The 19767-nt window shown below is 61.8% G+C and overlaps 2 protein-coding genes across 3 annotated transcripts; one reads left to right on the top strand and one right to left on the bottom strand.

The window, feature by feature from the left end:
* Positions 1-876: 876 nt before the first annotated feature.
* NACC1 (nucleus accumbens associated 1) lies at positions 877-11287 on the bottom strand. The gene is made up of 7 exons (XM_071418971.1): positions 11034-11287; positions 8713-9097; positions 7212-7764; positions 5267-5443; positions 4170-4275; positions 3983-4080; positions 877-3194 (listed from the first exon to the last, which is right to left on the bottom strand). Exons 2-7 carry the CDS (start codon positions 9076-9078, stop codon positions 2935-2937), a joined length of 1560 nt encoding a protein of 519 aa, XP_071275072.1. The 5' UTR covers positions 9079-9097; positions 11034-11287; the 3' UTR covers positions 877-2934.
* Positions 11098-19764, top strand: TRMT1 (tRNA methyltransferase 1). 2 transcript variants are annotated; one of them, XM_071418970.1, is made up of 17 exons: positions 11098-11225; positions 11868-12141; positions 12570-12625; positions 12704-12819; positions 13909-14096; positions 15224-15339; positions 16323-16435; positions 16521-16669; positions 16744-16827; positions 16957-17026; positions 17098-17232; positions 17377-17462; positions 18267-18375; positions 18507-18583; positions 18687-18806; positions 19051-19162; positions 19684-19764. In XM_071418970.1, the coding sequence occupies exons 2-17, from the start codon at positions 11915-11917 to the stop codon at positions 19741-19743; spliced, it is 1818 nt and encodes a 605-aa protein (XP_071275071.1). In that variant the 5' UTR covers positions 11098-11225; positions 11868-11914; the 3' UTR covers positions 19744-19764. The 2 variants fall into 2 exon arrangements, with proteins under 2 accessions (XP_071275071.1, XP_071275070.1); XM_071418969.1 differs by lacking the exon at positions 11098-11225 and adding an exon at positions 11338-11490.
* Positions 19765-19767: the final 3 nt, after the last annotated feature.

The following is a 19767-nucleotide window of genomic DNA, read 5'->3' as shown; positions in this document are numbered from 1 at the left end:
TTTTTTGGCAGGGATTTTGGGCTGACTGGGTGAGATTTGGGGCTCATTTCAGGGATTTTGGGGCCAGGGATTTGGGGATTTTGGGGCGATTTTAGGGGCAGATTTTGGGGTGATTGGCTGGGATTTTGGGGGCAGTTTTTGGGATTTCGGGGGCATTTTTTTGGCCGGGATTTTGGGGTGTCTGGCCAGGATTTGGGGGCATTTTTTTGGGAGGGGGGCAGGAATTTGGGGCTGATTTTGGGGATTTTGGGAGCAGTTTCGGGGATTTTGGGGAGCCGTTTTTTGGCAGGGATTTTGGGCTGACTGGGTGAGATTTGGGGCTCATTTCAGGGATTTTGGGGCCAGGGATTTGGGGATTTTGGGGCGATTTTAGGGGCAGATTTTGGGGCGATTGGCCGGAAATTGGGGGATTTTGGGGGCAGTTTTTGGGATTTTGGGGGCACGTAAAGCACAACTGTTGTAAAATGGCCGCAAAGCGCTGTCCCTGCCCCCCCCCGTGTGTTTCAGGTGCTCCTGTGCCCCCCCATGAATTTGGGGGCTCCCTACGCACCCCCCGGTTTTCGGGGTCCCTGCACCCCGCATTTATTTGGGGGGGTTCCTGTGCCCCCTCCCCCGTTTTGGGGATCCCCTGTGCCCCCCCCCCCCCCCTTCACCCGGGGATCCCCTCCCCACCCCTTCCATGCCCATATAAGGCACGGGAAGGGGGCGGAGCCACGCATGAAAGGCAGGAAACTCCGCCTCTGCATGACCATATAAGGGCAAAAAGGGGCGGAACCGCCCCCCGCACGCCCCCCCACCCCCCCAGGGGTTTTTTCACGACCCCCCCCCCCATTTTCCCAGGCCCCGGGGCCGTTTTTGGGGGCTGTGGGGCGCGGCTGTTACAAACTCTGTGTTTATTTTCACTATTCACACGCTCCCTCGCGCCCAACAGCAGTTCATGTGCAACCTCCAGCGTCGGGGGGGGCCTTGGGGGGGGGGGTCCCGGGGGGGGTGGGGAGGGGTCCTGGTGGGTCTGGGGGCGCTCCAGAAGGGCCCTTGGGGGGGGGGGGTGTCCGGGTGGGGGGGGGGAGGTCTTGGCACTTCATTACACAGGACAGACACTGGGGGAGGGGAGGGGGGGTCCCCGGGGAAGCCAAGCACGGGGTGGGGGGGGGGGGAGGGTTTGGGGGGGGTCCATGCACCCCCCACCCCCCAAATTCTGTACAGCAACGAGAGGGGGAGGGGGAGAACCAAGAGATGGACCCCATTTTTGGGGGGGGGAGTGGAAGGGGGGGGGGACAGCGGGGAGACCCCTCCCCCCTCCATTTCCTTGGGAGGAAAAAAGGGAAACTGAGGCACGGGGATGGCGGGGGGCGGGGTGGGAAAGGGGGAACCCAGGCCGTGGTGGGGGGAGGGGGTTTGGGGTTGGGGGGGGGTCCCTGCGCCCCCACCCCGTGCTGGGGGGGGCGGGGGGGGGCAGCGGAGACGCGGAGGGAGCGCGGGGGGAGGGGCGGGTAAGGCACTTGACCAAACGTCAGGAGACCTGGGGGGGGAGGGGCACTGAGGGGGGGGGAGACACCTGGGGACACCCCTCCCCCACCAAGGGCTGAGTGGGAGAGGGGGAGGCTCCTGGTGACCCCCCCCAGTCACTCCCAGGGGGTTCTCAGCAAACCGTGCCTCAGTTTCCCCTTCAGAGCCAAGCCCTGGGGACAGAGGGGGGGGTCCCTGTGTCCCCCCCCAGTCTCAGGGTGTCCCTGGCCCCCCCACCCCCCCAGTCACACACAGTGTCCCCCCCCCCAGCATGGAGGGGGGGCAATAAGGGAGACCCCTCCCAATTTGGTGGTGGGGGGGGGACAAACACAGACAGGTGAGGACCCCCCGCCCCCCCCACTTTGTGACACACACCTGGGGACACACACCTGGGGACAGGTGACCTGGGGGGGGCACAGAGATCACCTGGGGGGGGGGGGGACACATGCGGGGGGGGCTGCCCAGAGCCATGAGGGTCCCTGGGGGGGGGGACACGAGGAGGGAGGGACACAAGGAGGGGGGGGGAAACACATGCGGGTGCCTGGAGGGGAATGGATGGGGGGGCCCTGGGGGGGGCACAGGACCCCAGACCCCCCCTCTGGGCCCCCCCTGAATGCTTGGGGGGGGGGGGGGGGGGGGGCAGCTGCGCTTGTGCCGAGAGGCGGCTGCCCCCCCCCCCCCCAAAAAAACCCCCAAGTTCTGGGGGTGGGGGGACACAGGACCCACCGGGGCCTCAATGTGGGGTCCCTGCCCCTGAGGGGGGGTCCCTGCCCCTGAGGGGGGGGTCCCAGCCCCTGGGAGTGCCCATCTGGGGTGAGGGGGGGGTCCCTAAACCACACAGGTCCCTTGCTGGTGGGACCCTCCCCCTTTTTGTGGGGAGGGGTCCCCAGGTGGGGCGGGGGGGTCCCTACTCCTGGGGTCTGGGGGAGGGGAGCTGCACCCCCCCAAATTCAGGCCGGAATCCCCTCCCCACTTTGGGGGGGGCCCAGCCCCTGAAGGGGGGGGGTCCCTACACCCTCACCTGTCTGGGGAGGGGGTCCCTACTCCTACAGGGTGCATTGAGGGGGTCCGCCCCCCCATTTTAGGGCAGAAACCCCTCCCCACTTTGGGGAGGGGGCTGTGGGAGGGACCCTCACCATGGGGTGACCCTGCGTGGGGAGGGGTCCCAACTCCTACAGGGTGCATTGGGGGGGTGGGGGGACATCGCTGCACCCCCCCAGCTCAGGCTGGAATCCCCTCCCCACTTTTGGGTGGGTGGGGAGGGTCCCCACACCCCTCCCCATGGGGTGACCCTGCCTGGGGAGGGGTCCCTACTCCTACAGGGTGCACTGAGGGGATCATGGCGGGGTCACCCCCCCCATTTCAGGGCAGGATCCCCTCCCCATTTCGGGGGTCCCATATCCGGGGGTGGGGGCTCGGGGGGGGTCACTGCAGCCCCTCCCCCGTGGGCCCCCCCTCAGGCTCGGGCCCCCCCGCCTCGAAGGGGGGCTCGGGGCCCATGAGCTCGGGCTCCAGTTTGCCGGTGTCGTTGATGAAGGAGGTGTAGGAGTCGCCCTCGGCCATGAGCAGCTTCAGCTTGGGGATCCAGCTCTTGCGCACCACGCGCCGCGCGTTGGTGCACATGTCGGCCGCGATGGCGTTCATCTCGCTCTCCTTGAAGTTGGGAGCGAAGTTCTGGCAGTAAACTGGGGGGGGGGACGGGATGGGGACACGTGGGGACGGGGTCAGGGGGCAGCCAGGAGCACCCCGAGTTTGGGGTTGGGTGGGAAATTGGGGCAGTGCCTCAAGCCCCCTGCCCCTGTCCCCCCCGTCCCTCGCTCTCCTTGAAGTTGGGAGCAAAGTTCTGGCAAAGTTCAGTAAAATGGGGGGTGGGACAGGTGGGGATGGGGTCAAGGGGGCAGCCAGGAGCACCCCGAGTTTGGGGTTGGGTGGGAAATTGGGGCAGTGCCTCCTTGGGGTCCCCCCTGTCCCTCGCTCTCCTTGAAGTTGGGAGCAAAGTTCTGGCAGTAAAATGGGGCTGGGACAGGTGGGGATGGGCTCAGGGGGCAGCCAGGAGCACCCCGAGTTTGGTGGGGGTCCCACAGAAAGGTTTGGGTGTGAAATGTGGGGTGCTGCCCCTGTGGGGGGGTCACCCTTGTGCTCCTCTGGGGTCCCCCCGTGCCCTCCCTGAGGTCAATCCTGTCCCATCTTTGGGGTCACTGCTGTCCCCCCATTCTCCCCCACCCTGAGCCCCCCTGCCTGGTCCCTCCATCCCCCCAGAGCCCCCCCAAGCCCCCCACTCACATTTGACAGCATGCAGCACCCGGCTGTCCCCCCAAGCCCCCCAAGCCCCCAGACACCCCCCGAGCCCCCCAAAGCCCCCCACTCACATTTGACAGCGTGCAGCACCCGGCTGTACTGAGCCCCCCAAGCCCCCAGACACCCCCCCCAAGCCCCCCAAAGCCCCCCGAGCCCCCCAAAGCCCCCCACTCACATTTGACAGCGTGCAGCACCCGGCTGTCCAGCGGTTTCCTGCTGGGGTCGTTGGTGGACGAGCGGATTCCGGTCCCGCAGCTGTTGGCCAGCGTGTTCCTGCCGGACCCCACAAAACCCAGCTTGGACCCCCAGAAATCCCCTCTGGCAGCCCGGGTGAGGGCGGGGGGCAGCCCCGGGGGTCTCACCTGTCGAAGAAGGAGGCGAGCAGGCGGCGCAGCAGCACCTTGTGCCGCGTGCCCGCGCTGACGTGGCAGTTCATCAGCTGGGCCCGCGTGATGTACACGTTGGTACCTGGGGACAGGGGCACAGGGGGGTCAGCGGGGGCAAGACTGCACGGCAAGATTTGCATATTTGCATATTTAGTATGCTATTTGCCACCTGTGTGGTGGTTGGCTTCTGTTAAGAAAAGATAGGTTATATTGTATTATATTACATTATATTACATTATATTATATTATATTATATTATATTATATTATGTTATGTTATGTTATGTTATGTTATGTTATGTTATGTTATATTATATTACATTACATTATATTATATTACATTATATTATATTATATTACATTATATTACATTACATTATATTATATTACATTACATTATATTATATTACATTATATTATATTACGTTATATTATATTTCACATTACTCACATTATATTACACTACATTATATTATAGAATGTATACGATATAATAATATAGTGATATAATATAATAAAATATTAAAATATACAATAGAAAAATAATAATATAATAATGTGATATGATACAATATCAACCATATATAATAATATAATGTAATGTAATGTAATAAATACAATATAGTATAATATAATAAAACATAATAATATAACATAACATAACACATCATAATATAACATAACATAACATAACATAATATAATATAACATAATTTAATTTAAATTTTATAGCAATTCAGACAGAGGGGAACTTTTACAATTTATAAAATTTCAACTATAAAATAAATATAAAACCAAAAAAATGTATTTTTTTCAAAACAAAAATAAACTTAAAATTTGATAATTTAAATTACCAAATTTAAATTATAAAGCAAATTTCTAAATTAAAAAAAAAAAAAAAATTTAAAAAAAATAAAAATAAAAATTTAACTTCTATAATTGAAATTTAAATTTTACCGCACTTCTGAAGGGGAGGAGCTTCGTATTTCCCATTCCAGCCGAGGCTCCTGCCTTCCTCCCCAGCCTCCCCCAATCCCCAGAGCCCTGTGGGACCCTCCCAGTCCGTCCCAGTACCGGTGACCAGCTCCAGCTTCTCGGCGGGGTCGCCCTCGTCGTAGAGCTTGGGGTGGCAGCGGTTCCCGATCTGGGTCACCAGCTCAGCCGGCAGCGACGCCAGGTCCTGGCGCAGGCGGGCGCGGGCCCGGGGCTCCGGGGGCGGCTGCTCGGGCAGGGCCTCCACCTTCTCTGCAGCTGGGGAGGGGTGGGGAGGTGGAAATGGGGCTCTACGTGCAGTGGGGAGGGGGCTTTGGGGGTCCCTGGCACCCCCTGAGGTGTCACCTCTGTGGTGTCACCTTTGTGGTGGGGTCCTCGGGCAGGGCCTCCACTTTCTCTGCAGCTGGGGAGGGGTGGGGAATGTGGAAATGGGGCTCTGTGTGCAGTGGGGAGGGGGCTTCGGGGGTCCCTGCAGGGTTGGGGGTGTCCCTGAGGTGTCACCTTTATGGGGGGTCACACACAGCGGGGCTGCTCGGGCAGGGCCTCCACCTTCTCTGCAGCTGGGGACAGGGGTGGGGAGGTGGAAATGGGGCTAATGGGGCTCTGTGTGCAGTGGGGAGGGGGCTTTGGGGGTCCCTGGAGGGTTGGGGGTGTCCCTGAGGTGTCACCTTAATGGTGTCACCTTTGTGGGGGTCACACACAGGGCAGCTCCTCAGGCAGGGCCTCTGCAGCTGGGGAGGGGTGGGGAGGTGGAAATGGGGCTAATGGGGCTCTGTGTGCAGTGGGGAGGGGGCTTTGGGGGTCCCTGGCACCCCTGTGTCACCCCTGAGGTGTCACATTTATGGGGGTCACACACAGCGGGGCTGCTCGGGCAGGGCCTCCACCTTCTCTGCAGCTGGGGAGGGGTGGGGAGGTGGAAATGGGGCTAATGGGGCTCTGTGTGCAGTGGGGAGGGGGCTTTGGGGGTCCCTGGCACCCCTGAGGTGTCGCCTTTGTGGTGGGCAGGGGGGGAAATCCTTGAAAATCCTTGAAAAAAGCTTGAAAATTCTGGGGGGGGGGGGGTGACACAGGAAAGGTGGGGGACAACAGGGAGCCCTACCAGGCCACGCCCACACGCTCTAACCACGCCTCCAATGGGGCGGGGTCTCCAGCACAAACACACCCCCATCCCCAAGGACCCCCAGACCCTCCCCAGAGCCCCCCAAACCCCTCAGGACCCCCCCAAACCCCCCCATACCTGCAGGCCCCACGCTCATCATGCTGTACATGGTGTACATGTTACAGACCTGCCGGTGCTGCTCACACACCTGAGACCCCCAGGACCCTCCCCAGAGCCCCCCAAACCCCTCAGGACCCCCCCATACCTGCAGGCCCCACGTTCACGCTGTACATGGTGTACATGTTACAGACCTGCCAGTACTGCTCACACACCTGAGACCCCCAGGACCCCCAAAAACCCCTCCCAATCCCCTCAGGACCCTCCCCAGAGCCCCCCAATCCCCTCAGGACCCCCCCAAAACTCCCCCCATACCTGCAGGCCCCACGTTCATCACGCTGTACATGGTGTACATGTTACAGACCTGCCGGTACTGCTCACACACCTGAGACCCCCAGGACCCCCAAAAACCCCTCCCAATCCCCTCAGGACCCTCCCCAGAGCCCCCCAATCCCCTCAGGACCCCCCCAAACCCCTCAGGACCCCCCCAAAACTCCCCCATACCTGCAGGCCCCACGTTCATCACGCTGTACATGGTGTACATGTTACAGACCTGCCTGTGCTGCTCACACACCTGAGACCCCCAGGACCCCCAAAAAACCCCCCCAATCCACTCAGGACCCTCCCCAGAGCCCCCTAATCCTCTCAGGACCCCCCGTATACCTGCAGGCCCCACGTTCATCATGCTGTACATGGTGTACATGCTACAGGCCTGCCGGTACTGCTCACACACCTGAGACCCCCAGTTCCCCCAGGACCCTCCCCAAACCCCTCCAATTCCCCCAGGACCCCCCCAAAACCCCCCCATACCTGCAGGCCCCACGTTCATCATGCTGTACATGGTGTACATGTTACAGATCTGCCGGTACTGCTCGTCCGAGCCTTCCTCGCCCGCGTCCTCCTCCTCGTCCTCCTCGTTGTGGAAGGAGCCGGGGCTGTCGCTGGTGTAGGCGCTGGACGTGCCCCCGGGGCTGGTCTGGTCTGCAGCCGTGCCGGGCACCGGGGCCGGCACCGGGACAGGGGTGGTGCCACCGCCGCCGGTACCGGCACCGGCCCCGGGCGCGCTCTGGCGCGGCGCCGCCTCGGAGAACTTGGCCATTTTCCTGCTGCCGTTGTTGCCGGCGCCGGCCGAGGAGGAAGAGGAGGAGGAGGAGTCCTTGGCGGCGCCGTCCCAGAGGCGTTTGACCACGAAGGTGCACTGCACGCCGTCGGGCTCGCCCTGCTCCGTCTTGACCCGCGACACCAGGGGCAGCGCGGCCGGCCAGGCCTGCGCCGCCGAGGTCTGCGCCACCGGGCTCTGCGGCTCCGAGCCCGGCGTGTCGTCCCCGTGCAGCCCCTGCGAGTCGCAGCTCGGGGAGCTCACCTGCAACGAGGGACATTTCTCGTCACTTTGGCTGGGAAAATCGCTCCGGGGCAGGGTTTGAGTGCTGGGAGGCTCAGGGGGAAAGGAAAATATATTATATGTGCAATTAGATGTAATGTATTGTGTATATATTAATGTCGTTATATATAATGTAATATGATGTAGTGTAATATAATGTAACATAATGTAACATAATGTAATGCTAATAATATAACATAATATAACATAACATAATATAACATAATATAACATAATATAGTATAACATAATATAATATATAATATAATATAATATAATATAATATAATATAATATAATATTATAATATAATATAACATAATATAACATAATATAATATAATATAATATAATATAATATAATATAATATATCAGCCTTTTAACAGCACAGAGTCAGATTAATAATTTCCTCCTTCCTTTATATTACACGCATATTATATATTAATATATAATATAAATATAATAATCAGCCTTCTAAGAACCTGGGAGTCAGATCCATCATTTCCTCCTTCCATTATATTACCCATACCTTATATATTAATATAATATAGTATAGTATAGTATAGTATAATATAATGTAATGTAATATAATATAATATAATATAATGATATAATTACGATATCATAGGGTATGATATAATATGATGTAATATAATATATATAATATCACAAAATAACAAATCAGCCTTCTAAGAACACGGAGTCAGATTCATAATTTCCTCCTTCCATTACATGATATATTAATATGATATAATTAAGATATGATATAATTAAGATATGATACAGTATTACATGATACAATATGATGTAATACAATATATATAATATCACAAAATAATAAATCAGCCTTCCAACACCACAGGACTCACCTCCACCCTTCCCTCCTCCGCCCTGACCCCCAACCCAACCCCAACCCCAGCCCCAAACCCACCTTGAGGAAGAACTCGGTGCCCTTCTCCATGATCTCCTGGATCTGCAGGAAGCCCGCCGTGTACATCAGCAGGAACTGATCGCCCACGTTCATGCTCAGCCTCCCGGTGTAGCAGAAGCTGAGGATCTGCTGGAAGCTCTGGGGCTGCACGGCGGCCGGCAGCTCCACCACGGCGCTCTTGGAGCTGTGGAAGAGGTCTCGGAAGTAGGAGCTGCTGGCGGCCAGCACGGCCCTGTGGGCTTTGAAGGCGTGGCCCTTGACCACCACCGAGACGTCGCAGAAGAGCCCCTGCAGGCGCTGCTCGTTCAGGCACTCCAGGATGCTGTTCCCGAAGTTGGGGATCTCCATCTGCAGCGTCTGCGCCATGGCGGGCGCCGGGCGGGGCCTGCGGGGCGAAACGGGGGCGTTGGGGACAGCACAGGGGGCACTGAGGACAGTGGGGACAATGGGGACAGCGCAGGGGACAATGGGGACAATGGGGACAATGGGGGAGTTGGGGGCGGTGGGGACAGCGCAGGGGGCACTGGGGACACTGGGGACAATGGGGACAGCACAGGGGACAATGGGGACACTGGGGACAATGGGGGGACAATGGGGGAGTTGGGGGCGGTGGGGACAGCACAGGGGGCACAGGGGCACTGGGGACAATGGGGACAATGGGGGAGTTGGGGATGGTGGGGACAGCGCAGGGGGCACTGGGGACAGTGGGGACAATGAGGGGACAATGGGGGAGTTGGGGGCAGTGGGGACAGCGCAGGGGGCACTGGGGACAGTGGGGACAATGAGGGGACAATGGGGGAGTTGGGGGCAGTGGGGACAGCGCAGGGGGCACTGGGGACAATGGGGATAATGGGGACAATGGGGGGAGTTGGGGACGGCAGGGACAGCACAGGGGTGTTGGGGTCTTGGGGACACTGGGGACAATGAGGGGACAATGGGGGGATTTGGGGGCAGTGGGGACAGCACAGGGGGTACAGGGGACACTGGGGACAATGGGGGGAGTTGGGACAGGGGGTGCTGGGGTCTTGGGGGCGTTGGGGGCAGTGGGGACAGCACAGGGGGCACTGGGGATAATGGGGACAATGGGGGAGTTGGGGACGGTATGGGGGTGTTGGGGTCTTGGGGACATTGGGGGCAGAAGGGGGTGTGTGGGACATTGGGGACATTGGGGGGACAACAGGGGTGTGGGGGACATTGAGGGGTGTTGGGGGCAACAGGGGGCATTGGGGGGCAATGGGGGTGTTGGGGACATTGAGGGGCATTGGGGACAGAGGGGACAGTGGGGACAGCAGAGGGAGTTGGGGACAATAGGGACAGTGGGGGTGTTGGGGTCAATGGGGACAGAGAGGGGAGTTGGGGACAGCGGGGACACACAGGGGGCGTTGGGAACATTTGGGGACATTGGGGGGCATGGGGCGGTGGGGACACATGGGGACAGGGAATGGGGTGGACATGGGGGGACAGGGGACATTGGGGTGGGGGGACAGGGGACATTGGGGTTTGGGGACAGGGGCACAGGACATGGGGGACATGTGGGGACAGGGGACAGGGACACGGGGCAGGGACAGAGGGGGCACAGAGGAGAGCCAGGGGTCCCACAAAGCCCCCAACCCCTCTCACCCCAAATCCCCCCCAGGCCCGGGGGTCCCCGCCAAGGCCGGGGGGGCTCTGAGGGAATTGTGGGGGGCGCAGGGCAGGGCGGGGACCCCCCCAGGGACCGCAGGGTTTGGGGGAGACACCCCCAAATTGGGGGGGAAAGGAGACCCCCGAGTCTGACCTGGGGGCTGGGGGAGACCCCAGAGGGGAAACAGGGGGGAAGGGTTCCCCAAATTTTGGAAGGGGGGGGTGAATCCCCCAGCTGGGGGAGGGGAGGAGCAGAGGGACCCCAAAACACGGGGGTGGGGGGGGGCACCCAAAGGGACCCCCCTCCCTGGGCTGGGGACAGAGAAGCCCCCCGTGCCCAGCAGGGGAGGGGACGGGACCCCCGAACCCTCCGAGGTGACACCGGGGGGACCCCAAATTTTGGGGGGGGTCCCCAAAACCCCCCAACCAATGGGAGGGGGGGGGGGAACCGCAATCCCCCACAGCGGGGGGGTACGGACAGAGCCCCCCCCCATTCCCGGCAGCAGCAGCGGCGTCACCCCGGGGGAACCGAGGGATCCCCAGCGCGGGGGGGGCGGGAGGCGCCGCAGGCCCGGGGGAACGGGCGCCGGCGGTTGGGGGGTTACCGGGCCCGGTGCGGGAGGGAAGGGGAGCACCGGGGAGCCGCTGCAAGGGGCAGGGGGCGGGTTCGGGGCGGGGCAGGGGGGTCCGTGCCGTACCGGGGGCCGGGGACGCTGCGCTGGGGCCGCGGCCGCTGCCGGAGCCGCTCCCGGGGCCGCCGCGCTCAGCGGCCATTCATTGTGCGGCAGGCGCGACCGGCCGAGCGCCGAGCGCGCCGCCCGCGCCTGCGCGACCAGCCGAGCGCCGAATCATCCACCCGCGCCGCCCGGTGACCACGCGGAGTTTTAAGGGTGGGAGAGGCGGAAAACGCGCGGGGAACGGGCGGGGAACGCGTGGGGAGCGCGAAGGAAAGGCGCGGGGTGCTGGCGCACCGTGTCCCGCGGGCGGGGTGCGGCGGGATCTGTTCCTCCCGGCGCCGCCGGCGGGCAATGCCGCGGGATGGCGTTTGGGAGAGGCGGGCGGAGGTTTTGTAACCCTGCGCGGCCGCCGTGGTCACGTGAGCGCCGCAAGATGGCGGCGCCCATGTGAGGGGAATGCGCGGGGCGGCGCGCGCGGGTGAGCGGGGGGGGGGACACGGAGGGGACAGAGGGGACAGGGGGGGACACGGAGGGGACAAGGAGAGCCCCGGAGGGCACGGGGGGGACACACCGGGGGTTTAACCCCCCCCGGGCTTGCCACGTGCTGGGGAGGGGGCGGCGTGGGGGGGGGCGCGCGGGGCTCGGTGCGACCCCCGGTCCCGGTTTTTGTGGGGGGGGGAGTCTCTCCCTTCTCACGGGGCTTTTGTGTCCTCCCCGCTCTCCCATTCCCCGCCTCTTCCTCCCCTTTTCCGGGGGGGTCTCCTCCCCTTTTCCCGCCCTCCGGGGCCGAGCCCAAATTCCGCCGTTTTTTCCCCCAAAACCGCTCCGGTGCTGCCGTGACCCCCCCCGGCACAGCCGCCGCACTCAGGACCCTCTGCAGAGCCCTCCCGGTGCCTCCCGCCATGGACGGAGCCGCCTCCCCCAACGGCGTGGCGACCCCCGAGGGGCCGGGGGCGATCCCGGAGGGGTCGGGGGCGACCCCCGAGGGCTCGGCCGGACCCCCCCAGAGCGAGGGGAGCCCCCCCGGTACCGGCGAGACGCTGATCACCGAGGGCCGCGCCACCATCGTCTTCCCCAGCGCCAACGAGGTTTTCTACAACCCCGTGCAGGGCTTCAACCGCGACCTGACGTGAGCCGGGGGCGTCCTTGAGGGTCTTGGGGCGCTTTGGAGGAATTGAGGGGGGGCTTGGGGGGCTCTGGGAAGGTTCTGGAGGGCCTTGAGGGGGTCCTGGGGGGCTCTGGGAGGGTTTGGGGGGTTCTGGGGAGGGTCCTGGGGGGCTCTCAGGGGGCTTGGGGGGCCTTTAGGGTCTCTGGAGGGTCCTGAGGGGGTCCTGGGGGGGCTCTCGGGGGGCTTCGGGGGGTCTCTGGGGGGATTTTGGGGTGATCCTGAGGGGGTTTTGGGGTCCTGGGCTGCCCCGGGGGGGGTTTTGGGGTGACCTTGGGGGGATTTTGGGGTGATCCTGAGGGGATTTTGGGGTCCTGGGCTGCCCCAGGGGGGGTTTTGGTGTCTCTGCCCCCCCCTCAGGGGGTCCCTGACCCCCCCTTTTCCCCCCCCAGCTGCGCTGTCCTGACGGAATTCGCTCGGCTCTGGCTGCGCCCCAAAGGAATTCGGGGTACGGCGCCTTTGGGGAAGGGGAGGGGTCCCTGCCCCCCCTTTTCGGGGTCCCCTCACCCCCTCCTCTCTTTCCCAGTCGTTCTTCCCGGCGAGGAGGAGCCGGGGGGGAGCCCCCAGAGCCCCCCCGAGGCCGGGGACCCCCCGGGAGCCCCCGAGACCCCGCGGACGGCGCGGCCGGGAGAGCCCTGCGAGGTGGGGAGGGGTCCTGGGGGGGAGTCCTGGGGGGGGTCTTGGGTATCCCCTGACCCCTCCTGTGTCCCATGGGGTCCCCTGAGCCCCCCCCTGTGCCCTCAAGGGGGGAGTTTGGGGGTCCCTGTGCTCCCCCAGGAGGTTCCTGAGCCCCCCCTGAGCCCTCCTGTGCCCTTGGGGGAGTTTTTGGGGGGTCCCAGGCCACCCTGTGCCTCTGGAGGGGGGGTCTCAGGCCCATCTGACCCCCCCATGTACCCCCCCAGGGGGTTCCTGAGCCCCCCATAACCCTCGGGGAGATTTTGGGGATTCCTGGGCACCCCCAGGGAGATTTTGGGGTGTCCCTGACTCCACTCAGGGTGATTTTTGGGGTTCTCTGACTCCCCTCAGGATGATTTTTGGGGTTCCCTGTGTGCCCCAGGGGAGTTTTTGGTGTTCCTGGGCCCCCCTTGTGCCTCCCCAGGGGGTTCCTGGGCCCCCCCCGACCACCCCCAGGGAGGTTTTTGGGGTTTCCCTGACCCTCCCAAAGTGATTTTTGGGGTTCATTTCCCCCCTCCCCAGGGTGGTCTCTGTGTGCTGGAGGCCCTGGCAGCCTCGGGGCTCTGCTCTGTGTTCTTCACCCGGGAGGGATTTTGGGGTTCCCTGACCCTCCCACGATGATTTTTGGGGTTCTCTGACCCTCCCAGGAGGGATTTTGGGGTTCCAGGATGATTTTTGGGGTCCCTTTCCCCCTCCCCAGGGTGGGCTCCGTGTGCTGGAGGCCCTGGCAGCCTCGGGGCTCCGCTCCGTGCGCTTTGCCCGGGAGGGATTTTGGGGTTCCCTGACCATCTCAGGATGATTTTTGGGGTGTCCCTGACCCTCCCAGGAGGGATTTTGGGGTTCCAGGATGATTTTTGGGGTCCCTTTCCCCCTCCCCAGGGTCGCTCCGTGTGCTGGAGGCCCTGGCAGCCTCGGGGCTCCGCTCCGTGCGCTTTGCCCGGGAGGGATTTTGGGGTTCCCTGACCCTCCCACGATGATTTTTGGGGTTCTCTGACCCTCCCAGGAGGGATTTTGGGGTTCCAGGATGATTTTTGGGGTCCCTTTCCCCCTCCCCAGGGTGGGCTCCGTGTGCTGGAGGCCCTGGCAGCCTCGGGGCTCCGCTCCGTGCGCTTTGCCCGGGAGGTTCCGGGGCTCGGGGCCATCGTGGCCAGCGACTGCTCCCCCCGGGCCACCGAGCTGATGGCGCGGAACGTGGCCAGGAACGGCGTGGAGGGGCTGGTGACACCACAGCTGGCTGATGCCAGGTGAGCCTGAACCCCAAAATCCCCAAAATCCCAGTGGGCTTGTGCCAGGTGAGCCTGAACCCCAAAATCCCATTGGGGTTGTGCCAGGTGAGCCTGAACCCCAAAATCCCCAAAATCCCATTGGGGTTGTGCCAGAGGAGCCCAAAAGCCCAAATCCCAAAAATCCCATTGGGGTTGTGCCAGGTGAGTCCAAAACCCCAAAATCCCATTGGGGTTGTGCCAGGTGAGCCTGAACCCCAAATCCCCAAAATCCCATTGGGGTTGTGCCAGGTGAGCCTGAACCCCAAATCCCAAAAATCCCATTGGGGTTGTGCCAGGTGAGTCCAAAACCCCAAATCCCATTGGGGTCATGGCAGGGGACCCCAAATCCCATTGGCGTTGTGCCAGGTGAGCCCAAAACCCCAAGTCCCCAAAATCCCATTGGGGTCATGGCAGGGCACCCCAAATCCCCAAAATCCCATTGGGGTCATGGCAGGGGGCCCCAAATCCCAATGGGGATTGTGCCAGGTGAGCCTGAACCCCCAAATCCCCAAAATCCCATTGGGGTTGTGCCAGGTGAGCCTGAACCCCAAAATCCCATTGGGGTTGTGCCAGGTGAGCCCAAATCGCATTGGGATCATGGCAGGTGACCCCAAACCCCAATAGAAATCACACCAGGTGACCCCAAACCCCATTGGGAATTGTTCCAGGTGACCCCAAACCCCCATTGGAACGGCACCAGGTGACCCCCAACCCCAATAAGGATTGTGCCAGGTGACCCCAAACTCACAAATCCCACTGGGGCCATGCCAGGTGACCCCAAATTCCAATTAGGATCAAACCAGGTGACCCCAAACCCCACTGGGAACGGGGCCAACCCCCCGACACTTCCTCAAGCGTGGCTGGGAGGTGTCCCCAGAGTGTCCCCATGAGCACCCCAGCACCCCCTGCCCCACTTTGGGCTCTCTGGGGGGAGCCCCCAGACCCTTTTCCCCCCCAGAATTTACCCCAATATCCCCACAAGGTGCCAGGAGCCGCCCTGGCCCCCAAGCTGTGACCACACTGAGGGGGGGTCCCAAACCCCCCAACCCCTGTGGGTGTCCCCTGAGGGTGCTGAGGGTTTTGGGGGGCTCTTTGGGGACCCCCAGGATGCTGATGTACCAAAGCAAAGCCCAGCGCCAGCCCTTCGACGTCATCGACCTGGACCCCTACGGGAGCCCCGCGCCCTTCCTGGACGCGGCCGTGCAGGCCGTCAGCGAGGGCGGTGAGTGTGGGCACCCCAAAACCCTCTGGGGACACCCAGACACCTTTGGGGACACCCAGATCCCCTTGGGGACACCCAGATCCCCTTAGGGATACCCAGATCCCCTTAGGGACACCCAAATCCCTTTGGGGACACCAAAATCCCCTTAGGGATACCCAGATCCCCTTAGGGACACCCAAACACCTGCAGGGACACCCAAAGCCCTCTGGGGACACCCAAAGCCCTTCAGGGACACCCAAAGTCCTTTGGGGACACCCAAACCCTTTAGGGACACCCAGATCCCCCTTAGGGACACCCAAAGCCCTTTGGGGACACCCAGATACCTTTGGGGACACCCAAATCCCTTTGGGGACCCCAAAACTCCTTTGGGGACACCCAGATCCCTTTGGGGACACCAAAACCCCCCTCATGGACCCCTCAAAACCACTTCAGAGAGCCCCCAAATCCCTTTAGGGGCCCCCAAACACCTTTAGGGACACCCAAACACCTTTGGGGACACCCAGATCCCCTTAGGGACACCCAAATCCCTTTGGGGACACCCAGATCCCTTCGGGGACACCCAAACCCCTTCAGGGACCCCCAAACACCTTTAGGGACACCCAAACCCCTTCAGGGACCCCCAAACTCCTTCAGGGACACCCAAACACCTTCAGGGACACCCAAACCCTTTTGGGGACACCCAAACCCCTTCAGGGAGCCCGAAACTCCTTTGGGGACACCCAAACCCCTTCAGGGAGCCCGAAACTCCTTTGGGGACACCCAAACCCCTTGGGGGACCCCCAAACATCTTTAGAGAGCTCCCAAACCCCTTCAGGGACCCTCAAACCCCTTCAGGGACACCCAAATCCCCTTAGGGACACCCAAAACTGCCTTTGGGACCCCAAACCCCTTTAGGAACACCCAAAACCACCTCGGGGAGCCCCTAAACACCTCCAGGGACCCCAAACCCCTTCAGGGACCCCCCCTGCACCCCGACTTTGCAGGTCTGCTGTGCGTCACCTGCACGGACATGGCGGTGCTGGCCGGCAACAGCGCCGAGACCTGCTACAGCAAATACGGCGCCGTGTCCCTCAAGGGCAAGTTCTGCCACGAGATGGTCGGTGCTGGGGGGTGGCCAGGGGAGGAAGGGGCTTCAGGGGGTGGCACACGTGTCCCTTCGTGTCCCTTTTGTCCCCTGGCAGGCGCTGAGGATCGTCCTGCACAGCCTGGACCTGCGCGCCAACTGCTACCAGCGCTTCGTGGCGCCGCTGCTGTCGGTCAGCGCCGATTTCTACGTGCGCGTCTTCGTCAGGGTCTTCACGGGCCAGGCCAAGGTCAAGGCCTCGGCCAGGTGAGTTTGGGGAGGGGTTTTGGGGGTCTTTTTGTGCCCCCAAACTCGTCCTGATCCGGGGTTTTTCCCCCCAGCAAGCAGGCGCTGGTGTTTCACTGCACGGGGTGCGGCTCGCACCACCTGCAGCGCCTGGGCAGGGCCAGCAGCCACGGCAGCAGGTACAGACCCCACATCCCTCCCCATATCCCTCCCCATAGAGGTTTTGGGGTTCAAGACCCTTCAGGGGGTCCCCACGATTTGTGTTTTGTGGTTTTTGGGGGGGTTTTAACCACTTTTCCCCGCCTTAGCTTCAAGTACAGCCCGGCCACGGGACCGCCCGTGGGTCCCACCTGCGAGTTCTGCCAGCAGCGCCACCAGGTGCGTGCAGCCCCCTCCCCAAAAAAAACCCCAAAAAAAGGCCCTGAACCCCCTTTTTTCCCCTCCTAAAGGTGGGGGGCCCTGTGTGGGCTGAGCCCCTGCACGACCCCAGCTTTGTGGAGGGGTTGCTGGCGGCCCTGGAGAGGAGCCCCGGGCGCTTCCAGACGGAGCCGCGCATGAGGGGGATGCTGAGCGTCATCGCCGAGGTGACGCCAAAAGGGGATGGTCCTGGGGGGGCACAGGGGACGCCCCTCGATGGGGACGGCCCTGGGGGGGCGCAGGGGACGCCCCTCGATGGGGACACCCCGGTTTTGGGGCTGGCTGTGACGCTGGGGGTGTTTGTGGGGCAGGAGCTGAGCGATGTCCCCCTGTACTACACCCTGGACGGGCTGAGCAGCACCGTCCGCAGCAACACGCCGGCGCTGCTGCAGCTCAGGTGGGCGCCCAGACCCCCTCGGGGAGCCCCCAAATCCCTTTACAGACACCCAAAACCTCCTCATGGAACCCTCCCAAACCCCCTCGGGGAGCCCAAAGCCCTTCAGGGACACCCAAAACCCCCTCGGGGAGCCCAAAACCCCCTCATGGAAAGCCCCCAAACCCCCTCGGGGAGCCCAAATCCCTTCAGGGATCCCAAACCCCCTCATGGAACCCCCCCAAACCCCATCCTGGTCCCCCAAACCCCATTCCCAGCCCCCCCCAAACCTCCTCAGACTGCCCTCAAACCCCTCAGGGATTCCCCAAACCCCATCCTGTCCCCCCAAACCCCCTTGGGGATCCCCCAAACCCCATCCTGGCCCCCCAAACTCCATCCTGGCCCCCCCAAACCCCATCCCAGCCCCCCCAAACCCCATCCTAGACCCCCCAAACCTCCTCAGACTCCCTTGGGGATCCCCCAAACCCCCTCGGGGGTCCCCCAATCCCCATCCTGGGCCCCCCAAACCCCATCCCAGCCCCCCCAAACCTCCTCAGACTGCCCCAAACCCCTTCGGGGATCCCCCAAATCCCATCCTGGTCCCCCAGTCCCTGTCCTGGACTCCGTCCTGGCCCCCCCAAACCTCCTCAGACTGCCCTAAACCCCCTCGGGGATCCCCCAGTCCCCATCCTGGCCCCCCCAAACCCCATCCTAGCCCCCCCAAACCCCCTCAGGGATCCCCCAATCCCCATCCTGGTCCCCCCAAACCCCATCCTAGCCCCCCCAAACCCCATTCTGTCCCCCCCAATCCCCGCCCTGGCCCCCCAGGTCGGCCCTGCTGCACGCGGGGTTCCGCGTCTCGCTGTCCCACGCCTGCCGCAACGCCGTCAAGACGGACGCGCCGCCGGCCGTGCTCTGGGACATCATGCGCTGCTGGGTCAGTGAGGAGGGAGCTCTGGGACCCCTCCCCACGCTCGGGAGAGGGGGGGGCTGAATTCCCCTTTTTCCCACCCCCTTTTTCCCCAATTTTTCCCCAATTTTTCCCCATTTTTTCCCATTTTTCCCCAGGCCAAGCTGCACCCGGTGAAGCTGGAGCGGCTCCCGGACTCCAGCCCGGCCGCCCGGATCCTCTCGGTGGAGCCCACGTAGGACCCCGGGGTGGGGTTTGGGGGCGACCCCAGACCCATTTTGGGAGACCCCAGACCCCCCCAAAGCCCCTGACCCCCTCCTTTACCCCCCCTTTCCCAGGCTCCAGGCTTCCTTTGCCCTCCACGAGGACGCCAACCCCAGCTCCCGCAGGCGCGGCCTCAAGAGGTTCCCCGAGAACCCCGAAGCTTTTTGGGGTCCCAAGGCCAGGGCCAAGCCCGGGTGAGGCCTGGGGGGGGCTCAGTTTGGGGGTTCAGGCGCCCCCCACCCCTTTTAAGGGGGACATTCCCCCCTTTTTTCACTCGGGGTGGGGCAGAAACTCCCTTAAAAAGAGCTCGGGGTTCATCCCTTCCCCCTGTGCTTTTTTTGGGGGGGGTCCCTCACCTTCTCCCCTTTTTGGGGAGGGGTCCCTCGCCCTCTGCCCTATTTTGGGGTGGGGTCTCCACCTCATTCCCATCCTTTCCAGGGGGGGCATCGCCCCCTCCCTGCAGGAGAAGAGGGAGAGGCTCCAGAACAAGAGGAGGCAGCGCCGGGACGGGGCCGGGCTGAAACAATTCCCCTGCAAACGCTTCAAGGAGGTGGGGAGGGGTCCCCAAAATGTGGGGAAGGGGTCCCCAAAATATGGGGAAGGGGTCTCCAAAATATGGAGGGGGATCCCTCCAAAATATGGGAATAGAGGGCGGGGGGGGTTTGCAGGAAATAAAGGGAGAAATAAAACGGGGAATAAATAAAATGGGGAATAAATAAAATGGGGAATAAAAGCGGGGGTGGGAATATGGGGAGGCGGTCTGGGAATTTTGGGGGGAATTTGAGGAGGGGTCTGTGAATAATGAGGGGGGGGTCCAGGAATGAGGGGGGGGGTTTGCAGGAAATAAAGGGAGAAATAAAATGGGGAATAAATAAAATGGGGAATAAATAAAATGGGGAATAAATAAAATGTGGAATAAAAGCGGGGGTGGGAATATGGGGAGGGGGGGTCTGGGAATTTTGGGGGGAATTTGAGGAGGGGTCTGTGAATGCAGAGGGGGGGTCCTGAACACAAAGGGGGGGTTTGGGGCAGGTTTAACCCCCCCTCCCCATTTTTGCCCCCTCCCCACAGGGCACCTGTCCCCAAGGCGAGCAGTGCTGTTACTCCCACCACGAGCCCCCTCCCCATTAAAACAAATTTTTTTTACCCAAACTC

Source organism: Agelaius tricolor, unplaced genomic scaffold (genome assembly GCF_023055355.1).
Source record: "Agelaius tricolor isolate 1412-34295 unplaced genomic scaffold, bAgeTri1.0.p SCAF_97, whole genome shotgun sequence".
NCBI lineage: Eukaryota > Metazoa > Chordata > Aves > Passeriformes > Icteridae > Agelaius > Agelaius tricolor.
This window is presented reverse-complemented; position numbering and strand designations above follow the sequence as displayed.

What these genes read in the sequence shown, in the direction of transcription:
- TRMT1 (XM_071418969.1), top strand. Translation starts at nt 11,469, where the DNA reads ATGCGCGGGGCGGCGCGCGCGG. An exon ending in AAGGTCAAGGCCTCGGCCAG is followed by an intron (nt 16,670 to 16,743) that starts GTGAGTTTGGGG and finishes TTTTCCCCCCAG; the next exon opens with CAAGCAGGCGCTGGTGTTTC. An exon ending in AAGGCCAGGGCCAAGCCCGG is followed by an intron (nt 18,807 to 19,050) that starts GTGAGGCCTGGG and finishes CATCCTTTCCAG; the next exon opens with GGGGGGCATCGCCCCCTCCC.
- NACC1 (XM_071418971.1), bottom strand. Translation starts at nt 9,078, where the DNA reads ATGGCGCAGACGCTGCAGATGGAGATCCCCAACTTCGGGAACAGCATC. An exon ending in GATGAACGTGGGGCCTGCAG is followed by an intron (nt 5,444 to 7,211) that starts GTATGGGGGGGT and finishes ACCCCTCCCCAG; the next exon opens with CTGCAGAGAAGGTGGAGGCC. An exon ending in GAAGCTGGAGCTGGTCACCG is followed by an intron (nt 4,276 to 5,266) that starts GTACTGGGACGG and finishes CCCTGTCCCCAG; the next exon opens with GTACCAACGTGTACATCACG.